At 39.1% G+C, this 13,002-nt stretch overlaps 3 protein-coding genes across 14 annotated transcripts in view; 2 read left to right on the top strand and 1 right to left on the bottom strand.

Moving 5' to 3' along the window:
- Positions 1-553: 553 nt before the first annotated feature.
- LOC105558525 (UPF0454 protein C12orf49 homolog) lies at positions 554-7,561 on the top strand. 3 transcript variants are annotated; one of them, XM_012006239.1, is made up of 6 exons: positions 554-655; positions 734-824; positions 895-1,115; positions 1,220-1,462; positions 6,754-6,969; positions 7,167-7,561. In XM_012006239.1, the coding sequence occupies exons 3-6, from the start codon at positions 1,005-1,007 to the stop codon at positions 7,509-7,511; spliced, it is 915 nt and encodes a 304-aa protein (XP_011861629.1). In that variant the 5' UTR covers positions 554-655; positions 734-824; positions 895-1,004; the 3' UTR covers positions 7,512-7,561. The 3 variants fall into 3 exon arrangements, with proteins under 3 accessions (XP_011861629.1, XP_011861631.1, XP_011861630.1); XM_012006241.1 differs by lacking the exons at positions 554-655; positions 734-824 and having other exon boundaries at positions 1,037-1,119; XM_012006240.1 differs by lacking the exons at positions 554-655; positions 734-824 and having other exon boundaries at positions 1,056-1,138.
- Positions 5,070-6,464, top strand: LOC105558524. The gene is made up of 2 exons (XM_012006238.1): positions 5,070-5,999; positions 6,356-6,464. The coding sequence occupies exons 1-2, from the start codon at positions 5,089-5,091 to the stop codon at positions 6,357-6,359; spliced, it is 915 nt and encodes a 304-aa protein (XP_011861628.1). The 5' UTR covers positions 5,070-5,088; the 3' UTR covers positions 6,360-6,464.
- LOC105558527 (phytanoyl-CoA dioxygenase, peroxisomal-like) overlaps positions 7,451-13,002 on the bottom strand; it is a 96,857-nt gene continuing 91,305 nt past the window's right edge. For 5 of the 10 annotated variants that reach the window (XM_012006242.1, XM_012006246.1, XM_012006249.1 and 2 more), the window contains 5 exons: positions 10,672-10,874; positions 9,076-9,312; positions 8,099-8,303; positions 7,848-8,012; positions 7,451-7,729 (listed from right to left, as the gene is read on the bottom strand). In XM_012006242.1, coding sequence (XP_011861632.1) covers positions 7,592-7,729; positions 7,848-8,012; positions 8,099-8,303; positions 9,076-9,312; positions 10,672-10,808 — 882 coding nt within the window. In that variant the 5' untranslated portion in view covers positions 10,809-10,874 and the 3' untranslated portion in view covers positions 7,451-7,591. Of the gene's footprint in view, positions 7,730-7,847; positions 8,013-8,098; positions 8,304-9,075; positions 9,313-10,671; positions 10,875-10,935; positions 11,021-11,182; positions 11,205-11,237; positions 11,326-11,704; positions 11,960-13,002 lie in introns of those variants that run through there. The other 5 variants (XM_012006243.1, XM_012006248.1, XM_012006251.1 and 2 more) reach the window with 5 other exon arrangements.

The following is a 13,002-nucleotide window of genomic DNA, read 5'->3' as shown; positions in this document are numbered from 1 at the left end:
GTAAAGTTAGATTTCTCTCATAATACTTCATCTTTGAGGATGCCATAACCATTGAAGCAATGTGCAAATATCTAATTTGCCTACTTTAATGATGTGGAAGAAATTTTGCAAATTTCCAATTTGCACGCTTCAAAGATGAGGAAGCAAGGTGCAAATTTCTAATTTGCACACTTTCCAGAAACATCGTGCAAAATTAGATTTCGCTCCTAAACGTTCCTCTATGAGGAAGCAATGTGCAAATTTCTAATTTGCACACTTTCAAGAATAACTATATATATACTAATATATGTAACTATATATAACTATATATATGTCATTTTCAATTGCACAATTTACCAAACCAACATGTCTCACTTACTTGATTTCCTAACCAACAACGGTTCCTCAGAGAGCCTGAACGACGATAACGTTTTCCCTGTTCTAACTGATCCTTCCCCAAAGCCCTGCAGACTCTTCCTGGCTGCCTTTAGGGGCGCCAAATTGGATATTTGAACCAGCTTCTTAGATACCTCACTCAAAGAGGTCGCCACGAGCGTCCTCACTGGCTATGAATCCGGACTGCGCACCTAGACTATTGGGTCGACGTGGTCGTGTCGGCTTCCACAAACTTGGAGCCGAGTGCCATATCTAGAAGAAGAAGAAGTGGTACTGAGTGGTACGCTGCCCTGATTGCACGCTTCTTTCGCTCGTAATTAACAAAAATACGTTCGATTAACGAGACAGTTATCCACAGAAGCTGTTCGATTGCTGCTCGTCCTCGTGGCAATGAGGCCCATGGTGCGCGAGCCCTCGGCAGTAATGCTCCACGAACCTTCAGAGTAAACGTAACCTCTTAGTCGCATCGATCTCTGCGAATTTGTGATCGCATGTCCCCATCGCAAATCTACCTTGCAGTCGCGCACGGCATCCCCTGCTATGGGACTATAATCGTCCCACAAGTACCATGCCTGACAAATTCGAAACGGTTTTGGTGAGGAGGAGCATATAAGCGGAACGCAGGAAGGATGCCAAGCTGCACGAGTCTAGTCCGATTGCTCAGACGACGTCTCGTTCTTGGACTCATTTTCGCCCTGTCGCTGACGTATTGTGCCTTTTCGTTGCTCCGAAGTGAAAAGGCAGGTACATTTATATTGCCGAGGTCAGATTACGTAGAAAATTACACGACTCTACGTCGTATTGTCTCCATGACTTATCACAGAAGGCTTCGCTATTTTTACAGAAAGGGCCGCAAAATCTGAACGCGATCGCAAGTGATCTCGATATGGATCCCATGATGATTAATGATAATAATGAAGACTTGATACTTGATGATAACGCGCTAGAAGAGTTAAGAGTGACTGATAAGTCTCCGCTGTGGCAGGTGGAACTTGATCAAGCAGTCAATGATAATGCTGGAAATATGGATGCATCTAATTTAAATGAAAGCGACGCTTCTACTCAGACTTGTCGTAATTCTGTTCAAGTAAGTGTTCGTATTAACATGTTGACTGTTGAATACAAGTCAACCTGTAATTAACATGCTACAGTTACATGTTGTTCACTGTTTACTGATTTTTTTTGACAAATTTTATAATGAAAAACCTTTACGCATCTTATGAAGGAGTCAAAGGCCAATAATAGCGCCTGGTAATACTGAAGGAGAGCCTCTCACTCTCCGTTTGTGATAAAAATTCACAGCATCGTGTATTTTGGCCAGTAAAACACAAATCTGCAAGTTAAAATCGTCGCTTGGCACTAATAAGATAGCTATAAATTGTTAAAATCTGACAGTTGTGGAGTTAGGATACCTCCCTGGTAAAAATTCTGTTAGAAACGGATAGAACGTGGATTCTATCTGTTTCTGACTGCTCTACTATGCGTTATTGGTCCTACAATTACGGATAGAAGCAGATGAAAAATGTTGCAGAACCTATAAGATTATGTACGTAAAAACGGTAGGGAAAGGCTAACTACATCTAACTGATTCCTAATGGAATGGAACTTATCCGAATCTATGTGCAGACATAATTACGAATCCTATCCGTTCCTATACGCAGTCAGTTTTGAATGTCTATCCGCATCTAACTGCGGAATCAGACAGGATATACTTATCTATCTGCATTTGTTCGTAACAGTGACGTTCGTTCTATCCGTTGCTTACTGCAAATGCGTATACGTATTCTATCAATTTCTTACGGAAGACAAATCGAACCCAATCTATCGATTGAGTGCAATTAGAAGTTCGTTGGATCAGCCGTTGTTGAGAACCGAAAATCTGAGGGCCCGTCAACTCGCGTACTCGCGTAAACTTACACGGCGGTGTCGCGCGCGTGGTTCTAGCTATCTTATACTTGGCGCGTTACACTACCGCGTCTCGTGATTCATATTTGAGTTGTTCCTGAACGCACATTGTCTATATTATATATGAACATAAAAATTATACAAAAATGCTTTATTTATTCTTAAAAATTACCACAATTATCAGAAATAGACTATAGTTTTGAAAATAGTGCTGATTAACCTTTAATAACTGGGTACAGTTGCACTTGTTATTTGTAATTGTAATTGTAATTTTAGACAAATTCAATACGTACAGAGGCAATGCGATTTTCTATCAGCAATTACGTCTACGTATCGATTGCAACGAGTAAGTACAGGATGCGGACAGAAACCGATACGAATTGTATTAATAATTGCAAACAGATTCCTAGAGGTCGACATTTGCATACAGACGCAGATAGATACGGTATCCGCAATTGCGGATAGATATACCGTCAGCATCCGATGCGTACAAGATGCAGACAGAAACGGACAGGATTTTCTATTGCAAAAGTTTATAGATACTGATATGCCGATAGATTTCCATTATATGCAGATATACGCTATTACATTTTCTGTCTGCATTTGCAGATACAACAGCGCTGCTTATAGAAACGGATAGGTATTGAATCTTCTCATGAAGCTTGCAGTTAGATCGGACAGCATTCCGTTAGAAGCTGTTAGATGTCGTATATAAGTTCTATCTGTTTCCGACTGTTTCTAATGTAAATTTTTACTAGGGAAGCTATAAGAATATGCAATAAAAAAATAGGGGGTCCTATTTAAAATTTCAACCCCCCTTTTACCTCCGCGTACCTGGAAAGGGGGGATATCGGTATCCATGTCAAAAGAGTTTTTTTGAAAAATCAAAATGTGTTTTATCGTTTTTGATATTTTCATTTTTACGAAAATTATTTAAGGGGGAATATCTACCTAGAGAGTTCGAAAAAATCGCTTTTTCAATTTTTGCATTTTCTTAAAACTTGAGGTCTTAAGGGTGCGTTCCGAATTAGCTATATTTCCAGTTACAAAGTTGGTACCGCTGTAACTAACTTGCGTAGGTTCCGTAATGTATCAGCTGAGTTCGTTTCTTGTGTTTAATGTAAGAGAATAAATTTAATTAATAATATGTCTAATACAATTAATCCCAAATATAAATTGGATATATATTTTGAAACCGAAAAGAAAATGTTTACTTTCGTAGTTTCGAAAGAAACTTATTTGCAAGCTAAAAGCAGTAAGTAAACTAAAAATAGTTTTAATTCATTATTTTCAATACTTGTTTAGTTAGTCTAATATTAGTTAGTCTAAATATTAGTTAGTCTAATAAACAAGTATTGAAAATAATGAAAACCATTTTTAGCCCACCCACTGCCTTCAGCCCGCAAACAAGTTTCTCTCGAAACCACGAAAGTAAACATTTTCTTCTCGGCCTCACAATATATGTCCAATTTATAAATTTGGGATTAATTGTATTAGACATATTATTAATTAAATTTATTCTCTTACATTAAACACAAGAAACGAACTCAGCTGATGCATTACGGAACCTACGCAAGTTAGTTACAGTGGTACCAACTTTGTAACTAGAAATATAGCTAATTCGGAACGCACCCTAAGAATGTCTATTGAAAATTTCAAACAAAAATTCGAAAAAATAACAAAGTTATAGCTGATAGAGTGGCATCCCTTTGTTGTGTACGCGCCGCGCCACACAGAGGTCGGGTCATACGCAGGTAGCTGCCAGTCGGGCCCCTTTCTGTATCACGTTTAGACCTGTTTCTATTGTTTGTGAAGAGTGCTCGGGTTTTTAATTCTTTTCTGTAACGTATATTTCCTATCTGCCTGGTGATCTACGAGAAATTTGTGGAGTATCGTCAGTAGCTTGTCGTTCGCGTAACCGTGCGTTGTGTCGAAAGTTTTCGTTTTGGAATAAAACATTCGGGGAAAAAATGGATAAGAAAAAAGGTTCTCGAGACTCTCGTAAATCTGAGAATTTTCGGAAAAATCGCATAAAAAAAAGATTACGGCCCGCAAATCGATACGAAGCAGAAAGAGTGGAATTGGACGCCAGTACCAGTGCCAAAAAATTAAAGACTGCACAAGACATTCCAGTGCCAGAAGAATCAAGCATCGGATATCGAATTTTGAACTTCTTTACGGTGTTTTCTGCCTTGTCAGAATGCGTGAAGTGTAAAACGTGTGGAGGTGATGTGAAATTTGCAGCAGAAAGCATCCGAGGGCTTGGATTCAAAATTTTAGTTTCGTGTTCGTCGTGTGAGCCGACTTTAATACCTTCGTGTCCTTACATAAAAACAGCTTACGAAATAAATCAAAGATTCCATTTTGCAATGCGTTTATTGGGGATTGGTTTGAATGGAGCAATGAAATTTTGTGGAATTATGGATTTTGCCACCGCCGGTTCAACAGTCGACGTACGATATAATAGTGAAGAACATTCATGCTGCTGCTTTAAGTGTTTGTGATCTATTGTTGAAACAAGCTATCAAAGAAGAACAAGAAGAAATAAAGAAACATAATCCTAGCAGTAATGATAAAGAACTGACTGTTTCAGGTGACGGCACCTGGCGAAAACGCGGGTTTACTTTGTTCGGAGTTGTGGCTTTGATTGGTCACTTCACAGGGAAAGTTGTAGATTTTATTGTGAAGTCTAGTTTTTGCTCTTCATGCACATACTGGAGTAAGCACATCAATACCGAGCAGTACAATGAATGGAAAGCTACGCACGAAGAGAATTGCAAGTCGAATCATGAAGGCTCTTCAGGCAAGATGAAAGTCGATGGCATGAAGGACTTATTTTCAAGATCTATCGAAAAACATGAAGTGAAATATGTTAACTACATCGGTGATGGCGATTCGAAAACGTATACTGGAATAATAAATTCGAAACCGTACGGGGATGACTGTGAAATTACAAAAAAAGAGTGCGTAGGTCATGTCCAAAAGCGCATGGAAACACGCCTTCGCGAATGTAAAGAAAAAAATCGTGATATCGGTGGAAATAACAAATTGACTGCTAAGTTGATAGACAAACTAACCGTCTACTATGGCTTAGCTATTCGAAGACATAGTGATTGTAAGGACGATATGAAAAAAGCAATATGGGCAACTTTTTACCACTACAGCTCAACAGATGATAACCCTCAACATGGATATTGCCCTGAAGGCGCCGAATCGTGGTGCAAGTGGCAAAAATCAAAAGCTGCAGGAACACTCAGTGATTTTAAACATGACTATTCGGCGTTACCAGAAATTGTGTTGAAAGCCATTAGACCGATCTATCAAGATCTAAGTGCGGACAAATTATTGGAGCGCTGTGTTGGTGGTTATACACAGAACAGTAACGAAAGTTACAATCAATTAGTCTGGAAAATTGCTCCAAAAATAACACACAGCGGGGCCACAATTGTCGAGATTGCTGCATTATTAGCAACTTGTACATTCAACAATGGAGTCAGATCACTTCTACAAGTAATGAATGTCATGGGGATTTCAGTAGGACGGAATGCGCACTTGTACGCAGCATGCGAAGATGACCGCCGCATAGTGCAAGCCGAGTTGCGGGCGCAGGAAACATCGAAAGAAGGACGATTACGGCGTCGTCAACAAAATTTAGATGATATGGGGATTCCAAGCAAGGTGGAGGACTTGTATTATAGACCTGGAATCGATGATTCTATGTAAGTTGAAAAATTTCGCGATTTATTCATTGCTCAATTTTCAAACGCGTTTTTCTCGAAACTATGTTTTAAAAATCGGTGGCCAAAATATCTCGGCAACCACTGAACCGATCAACTTGAAATTTATAGTGGTTATTCTATACATAATTATCTAGTCTTTGTCGTAGGATTTTTTTAAGTGACTTAGTTTTTTATCGGCAAAATAAACCCGAATTTTTCCCTGAAAATCGCTATCTTAAATTCAAACGCCCGCCATTTAGTCTAAAATCGATATTTTCAAAAATCCCTACGTCAAAGTCTAAATTATAGTGTCAACTTTAATAATCTTTTTGATTTTTTTATTCTGATGATTACAGATGAAATGGGAGTGGTCACCGCGGAGGACCTTTTTTTGCGACAGTCGACAGAACCCAAGAATACTCCGCCAATATTGAATATTTTTTAATAAAAAAATTTAACATAGTCTTTAAAGTGTGTACTTTCATGTAGAAAAAATACCAATACCATAATTCATATAGGTTTCCTTAAAAACATTCACAAAAATTGCCTTTTTTTCGCGCTTCTAGGTAGGTATTCCCCCTTAAGGGTTTCCACACTTTTGACAAACCCTGTATATACAGTAGCAACGGTGTTTCCAAGTTCATTCTAACAATATGTATACAAAATTATGTCAGTTTTGAGAATATATTTGATATAAGACATTTTTATGATTTGGGTTATACATATTTATAAATGTATATCTTTTTTTTATCAGGGAAGAGGTTTGATAGTTGATGATCATGGTGTTGTATGTTCGAGACACGAAGTTCTAGCGAATGGATGTTGTACGATAGAGCAGAGACAGACTCCAAAAAATGAAGAGTCCCTGTTTATGGGTAGGAGAGAAAGCTATAGCTGCAAAACGTGCAATTCCCAAGGGTGCTGTACCATTTACGAGTATTGCGTTTCCTGCTGTCTGCACCCTGACAAGGTAAGTTTTTATTGATTCTACAAAATTATTTTGTTCTTCCCCTCTCTCTCTCTCTCTCTCTCTCTCTCTCTCTCTCTCTCTCTCTCTCTCTCTTCCCCTCTTAAAACTATCTAAAGCTTAGATTCTAAATCATATAAAGGTATATCTATATATCTAAAATAAAATAATTATTTTATTAAGATATAAATTCATTTTAGCAAATAAGAAGTCGAAAGGACTTGCTGTCGGGCTCTGCTAAAATACAAAAAGACGTAGGGAAAACACCTATTCGCAATCCGGATCGCTTTCAGTTTTGTCTAGCCAGTTGTCGCACCTCGAGCTCCAGTGTGCGACACGAGAACACTTACAAGGATCCCCTCGCGAAGTACTGTTATAACTCGCAACGACATCGACGTAATATCAACTCATTAAATAATAACGGCGACAATCTCGCCGTTGTCGTTACTTCTTCTTCTGTGGTGACGTTACTTGCCTATCCCTCTCCCAAATACTACCCTTATTTATTCAATCCTACACCATTATTTGCATCGGTCTTATGCTAGCGTTATCTAATTATTTTTATCGTGAAATAATATAGCCATCTTGACATAGATATAATCAATAGTTTGATCTTTAAGTATTTTTAAAAAGAAGATCGAAGGCCACGTACGAGCGAGGATTTAAAGCGCCAGAGGTCTGCGTATGTTATTTCCATGTTGGGATATCTTTTCTTCAATAATTCCAAAATCTCACCCCTGATGGTGTCCTGACGCGGATCGTCCTATTGCAGACATATGAACATATTTTATTTGCTATATTTGTCAGACTCGCGGTTTTGGTACTTATTTGTGATAACTAGTTACTTATTTGTGAAGACTAGCAATTATTTGTTTACGTACATCGACAATATTGCAATCAGTAGCTGCGTAATGACAGGAAATTGCCCGTCTTGTTCTCTGGGATTTGTTAACGCCAGACCCGTGAATGAGCAATGGATGGAAGAACACCGTGTCGCCAGGTTGCATCTCCAGATTCACCCAGTGGTTCAGTAACGCAGGCAATTGCTTCATAACAATAGAATATATTAATTTAAAAAATGATATGCAGAACTAGCATCTTAGTAAGAGGGTAAACTATAGAGATATTTTACGTGTATGCCATGATAAAACTTGTTCACTTCTCCCTCAGACTTCGGAGGATAATCATGCGGGAACATGGTCCCCAAAGCGTGTGTTCCAGGTGCTACGTAGAGGCATCCGTTTTCGCTATCGCAGGGTTCCATGGCTGTCCACGCAGCTACTATATGATCGGCTGGTCGCAACGGGAAGTAGTATAGATCTTGATGCGGCGGGTGTCTAACAGAATAAGTCACGTAAGAAAGTCTTTTCATCCGCGTACCGAATATTCTTATCAAATAACGTTATTATCCAGTATACACCAACTAACAGTTACGTAACATCAATATTTTATACTCGACAATGTAACTGTCATGTACAACTTGTTACATTATATTTATATTGTTGAGTGGGAACAACATATTACAACATATTGTGATGTTATAACTGTTGATTGGTGTTTACCATCGACATATAAATGGACTGAGGGTTGGTTTTTCCAACCTCTTGGTAAACTAACTAATAGTTTAATTATGTGTCTATCTTTGTTGAATTCGAAAAAACAAAGACAATATATGTATGTGATTTAACTATTAGTTAATTTATTGAAAGAGTGGAACACCGACCCTGAGTGTTGCAGGCGACGAGCTGAAGGCCAATGTCCACGATGCTAGAACTTGGACCAAGTTCTAGCATCGTGGACATTGGGCTCAACACATATGCTATAGAGAGAGAGGTACACACAGTAGCCCCTATATCTCTCTCTCTCGCGCATGTGTGTGTGTGTGTGTTCGTCGAGCGCAACGGTCTATTTTATGTATCGATGGTGTTTACTGGATAAAGCCAACGGCACGCGATACTATTTTTCTTACTGAATTGCTCACAAGAGCCAATCAGAACTTAGCCTTAAGTCACCTGACCCAAACTCTGTATTCTTATTGGTTCACATAAGCAGGAAAAATAGTATCGTGTACCGTTGGCTTTATACTTCGACATTTTTCTTAAGGGTCACCTCGAGGTTCCAAATCCAACGTCGGGCGGCTTCGCGATGAGCATACTATGAATCGCCAAAATGTTCGGTCCCGTGAAACACTCGACTATATCGAGTATCTTCTCGTGCTCCATGTAACGACGGAACACCGGGTCCGTGTGTATTTCCTGTATTTTATTTACTGATTTTCTGTCCTTCACATCGTACATCACTATTATTCCATCCCGCGACGTCTTCCCTTCCACGATTTCGTCAAATCTGAAAAAAGGAGGTTTTATTAGAGTACACAATTTTGTTGGGTGTATAGTTATTTTAAGATAGAGAGCCTTTGATCATTTTTTTTCGACGTGCAAAAAATATTGAGACGCGATTATCCGTGATTGAAACTCGTGCGCGTGATCGATGTCCATAAAAAACGAAATTCATATCTGCAATTTATTGTATGCCGACATTCCAGATATTGAATAATCGGTCATCTGTGACATTATAGCCGGTCGGGGAATTTGCGCGCGCGTTAATATCAGTCAGCAAATTTACCGAAACATCGAACATTTCAATAACACTGCTGGATTACCAAGTTACTCGTAGTATGGATCGTCCACAAGATTATTTCGGTTAATGTCTTTGCAGCAATTTACAGTTTGAAGGCTTTTTAATACCCGCAAGTATGTACATATATTGAATAAATATATCATTTTGTACGGTTTACAAAAATTACGGTGGTCAAAAGCAGGGCTGAATCTACGATTTTGTGACCCTTATATTATATTATGATTTTTCAGAAGCTTACCCTATGTTTTCCCAACTAGTGAGCTTCCTAACTGGATGACCAAAAATAATTGACGGAAAATAATTCATAATAACAAAAATATATTTTTTAAATCTTTTCTATACTGATTGTGAGTCGAAAAAACCCTTAAAATGGAAAATCCTAAGCTGCAGCTTATCTAGCTTATGTGTAGATCTGGCACTGATCCGTATAAATTCACCGCACCTACAAAGCTAGCTTTCCAGCAATTAGCTCTTCAGGAAACACTCCAAAGAAAATGACATTGCAATGTAAGCTTGATGTGCTCACATTTACAAACTGGATATATGACAAGAAGAAAAGCGCTCGTTATAAACAAAAGCTATACGAATAAATAAACAGCCAACTGGACGAGCCATTAAATAATATCACTAGTTTCCTAAAATTTCACGTTTATTCATTAAGGCGACGTGTCACGTGTTTCCGTCACTAAAGAAATCACGAAAATCGCTTCTAATTTTTCTTGAAAATGGCTTTACAGAATAATTTCAAATTTTTACAGTCTACGTCTGATTAATAGAGTAACAAAGTGGTTGATCACGTTTTTCCTGATTGCGAAAAAAATTACAGATTTTGCGTGATACATAAACCTGTAAAATTTTTTCAAAATTAGGAAAAACGCGGAGTACTACTTTGTTCCTCTATTAATCAGACGTCTACTGTAAACATTTCGTCATTCTGTAAAACCGTTTTCGAGAAAAATTGGAAGCGGTTTTCATGATTTCTTTATCGGCGGAAGCGTTATACGTTTTGATACGTTTTATCTCTTAAATTTACAAATAATAAAAAATTCTTGAAGTTAGATATACCTTTGGTGACATATATTTATTATATCTTGCGATATGAGACGAGGAAATACTAAATATCCATTTTTTTCGTAGAATAGTCTTTGTTCCGGCGAAAGACGATGAAGAACGTCTTTTGTATAACGGAAATCGGAAGTCATTATTGAATTTCGTAGTCAGTATTTTTAAAATCGACTTTGCAGCTTCTCTCACTCCTTGTTGCTATTCTGAAACAAACAAAATTTGGTTAATCTATATAGTTTTAATAAAGTTCCTGGGTACTCTCACTGCAGTCATGTTGAATTGTGATGTCAGAAGCGAGAAATGACTATCACAATATAACCACTGTACATGGAGAATGTATAAGGAGACCGAATTAGGTCTGGATCACGTCACCGAACGTGGGCCGACATTTTTGCCACGCAGTGAATCAAAATTTTGCCACTTATAGCACTGGCGTCGTCTTACGCGATTAAGGCTGATGGCAGACAACCATCCGTAAGCGCTTACGGACTTAAGTTTTTCTCTGTCTTACCTTAAGTTTACGGCTTACAGAAGTCCGTAAGCGCTTTTATGATTTTGTGTTCTACCTGGGTAAGGATTCGCCCATGAGTTTACCGATCTTGATCTCGTAGATACAGCGTATAACTGTTGTTATCTGGGGCTCAATTTCTGAAACTTACGAAAATTACAAAAGTGAGTGAATATTTATAATTTCAATCTGTGAATTCGCTCACTTTTGTAATCTCCACAAGTTTCAGAGATAGGCTGATGGCAGACAACTATCCGACTGACGTAGTCGTAGACACACGCCCGGTCTACAATGAGTTGTTAGTATCGTTAGTCAGAAGTCGGAATGTCGGTCCTTTTTCTTCCACCCACAAAGGAAAAGGATCAACATAGTTGCGACTTCTGACTAACGACTAACGACTCATTGTAGACCGGGCCTTAAGGTAAGGCAGAGAAAAACGTAAGCCGTGAAACACGTGTTCCTTGCGGCTGATGTTTTTCTCTGCCTTACCTTAAGTCTACGGCTACGTCAGTCTTAAGCGCTTACGGATAGTTGTCTGCCATCAGCCATACACAATCCATCTCCTCATCTTATTTACAGATCGGACGTATATTATATAACCATGAAAGCTTCATGCATATGACAACCATGTGTCATGTACGAATGCGAATGGAGTTAGTTGATGACAGTGCTCCCAGTAATCTCTTTTCAGAACGACTGGCTGGCTCAAACGTCGGCCCATTCTGATTACGAGCAGTTCGGTCTCCTTATACATTCTCCATGCCACTGTATAACCAGTAGGGGCACTCTCTGTCGGCACCTTTGATCTGGGCGTTCTCACTTTTCCGCCATGTTTTTATAAGCGCCAACAGTGTATCAACTGCTAAAAGTGCCTGAACCCTTTTCAGGATCGTATCCAGGAAAGGCGCATCCGAACTGGCATACATTATTTATTGTAAATAGAAATGGCCTATGAAAAAATTGTTTTAATAAAAGTAATTAATGTAATTACTTGCTCCAACGTATAAAAGTATTTACGCGTTATTCGTCAACACTGCGAATTTTTCAATGTCACACCGACTTTGCACTAACACACGTACAATAATCCTGTGATTGGACATTATAAAAACATGTCGGATGCGCAGTACGGATCGGCGCGAACGTGAAACAAAAGAACGAGTGCCCCTACTGGTTATACTGTGGTTATACCACAGTATTTCCTGGATACGATCCTGAAAAGAGTTCAGGCACTTTTAGCAGTTGATACACTGTTGGCGCTTATAAAAACATGGCGGAAAAGTGAGAACGCTCAGATCAAAGGTGCCGACAGAGAGTGCCCCTATTGGTTATACTGTGACTCCGAGTGCTTCTTCGTAAACACCATAGACTTATATATTAGACTGCGCCATTCCTAAGGACACGCTGTGCTAAATATTAGAGTGCAGACATATCAAAAGAGTCATGATATCTCTCTCTCGCTTAGCGTTAACAATGGGGAAAAACAAACAAGTTAGATAAAGACACATTGACTTGAGTGGCACCTGTTTGGCCACGTTAATATCTCGATTGACCACGTTAATATCGACCACGTTGTGTATGACCACGTTTCAATTGACCACGGTCCCGATTGACCACATTGCAATTGACCACGGTCGCAATTGACCACGGTCCCGTTTGACCACGTTACAATTGACCACGGTCCCGATTGACCACGTTGCAATTGACCACTGTCCCGTTTGACCACGTTGCAATTGACCACGATCCCGATTGGCCACGTTGCAATTGACCACGGTCCCGATTGGCCACGTTGCAATTGGCCCCGGTCCCGATTGGCCCCGTTGCAA

Source organism: Vollenhovia emeryi, unplaced genomic scaffold, assembly GCF_000949405.1.
Source record: "Vollenhovia emeryi isolate VEMERY1.0 unplaced genomic scaffold, V.emery_V1.0 DF939336.1, whole genome shotgun sequence".
NCBI lineage: Eukaryota > Metazoa > Arthropoda > Insecta > Hymenoptera > Formicidae > Vollenhovia > Vollenhovia emeryi.
Note: the sequence above shows the minus strand (reverse complement) of the source record. Positions and strands in the feature narration are given on the sequence as shown.

Coding starts and splice junctions, on each gene's coding strand:
- LOC105558525 (XM_012006239.1), top strand. CDS start 1,005: ATGCCAAGCTGCACGAGTCTAGTCCGATTGCTCAGACGACGTCTCGTT. Junction 1,116..1,219: donor CGTTGCTCCGAAGTGAAAAG/GCAGGTACATTT, acceptor CTATTTTTACAG/AAAGGGCCGCAAAATCTGAA. Junction 1,463..6,753: donor CTTGTCGTAATTCTGTTCAA/GTAAGTGTTCGT, acceptor TTTTTTTATCAG/GGAAGAGGTTTGATAGTTGA.
- LOC105558524 (XM_012006238.1), top strand. CDS start 5,089: ATGAAAGTCGATGGCATGAAGGACTTATTTTCAAGATCTATCGAAAAA.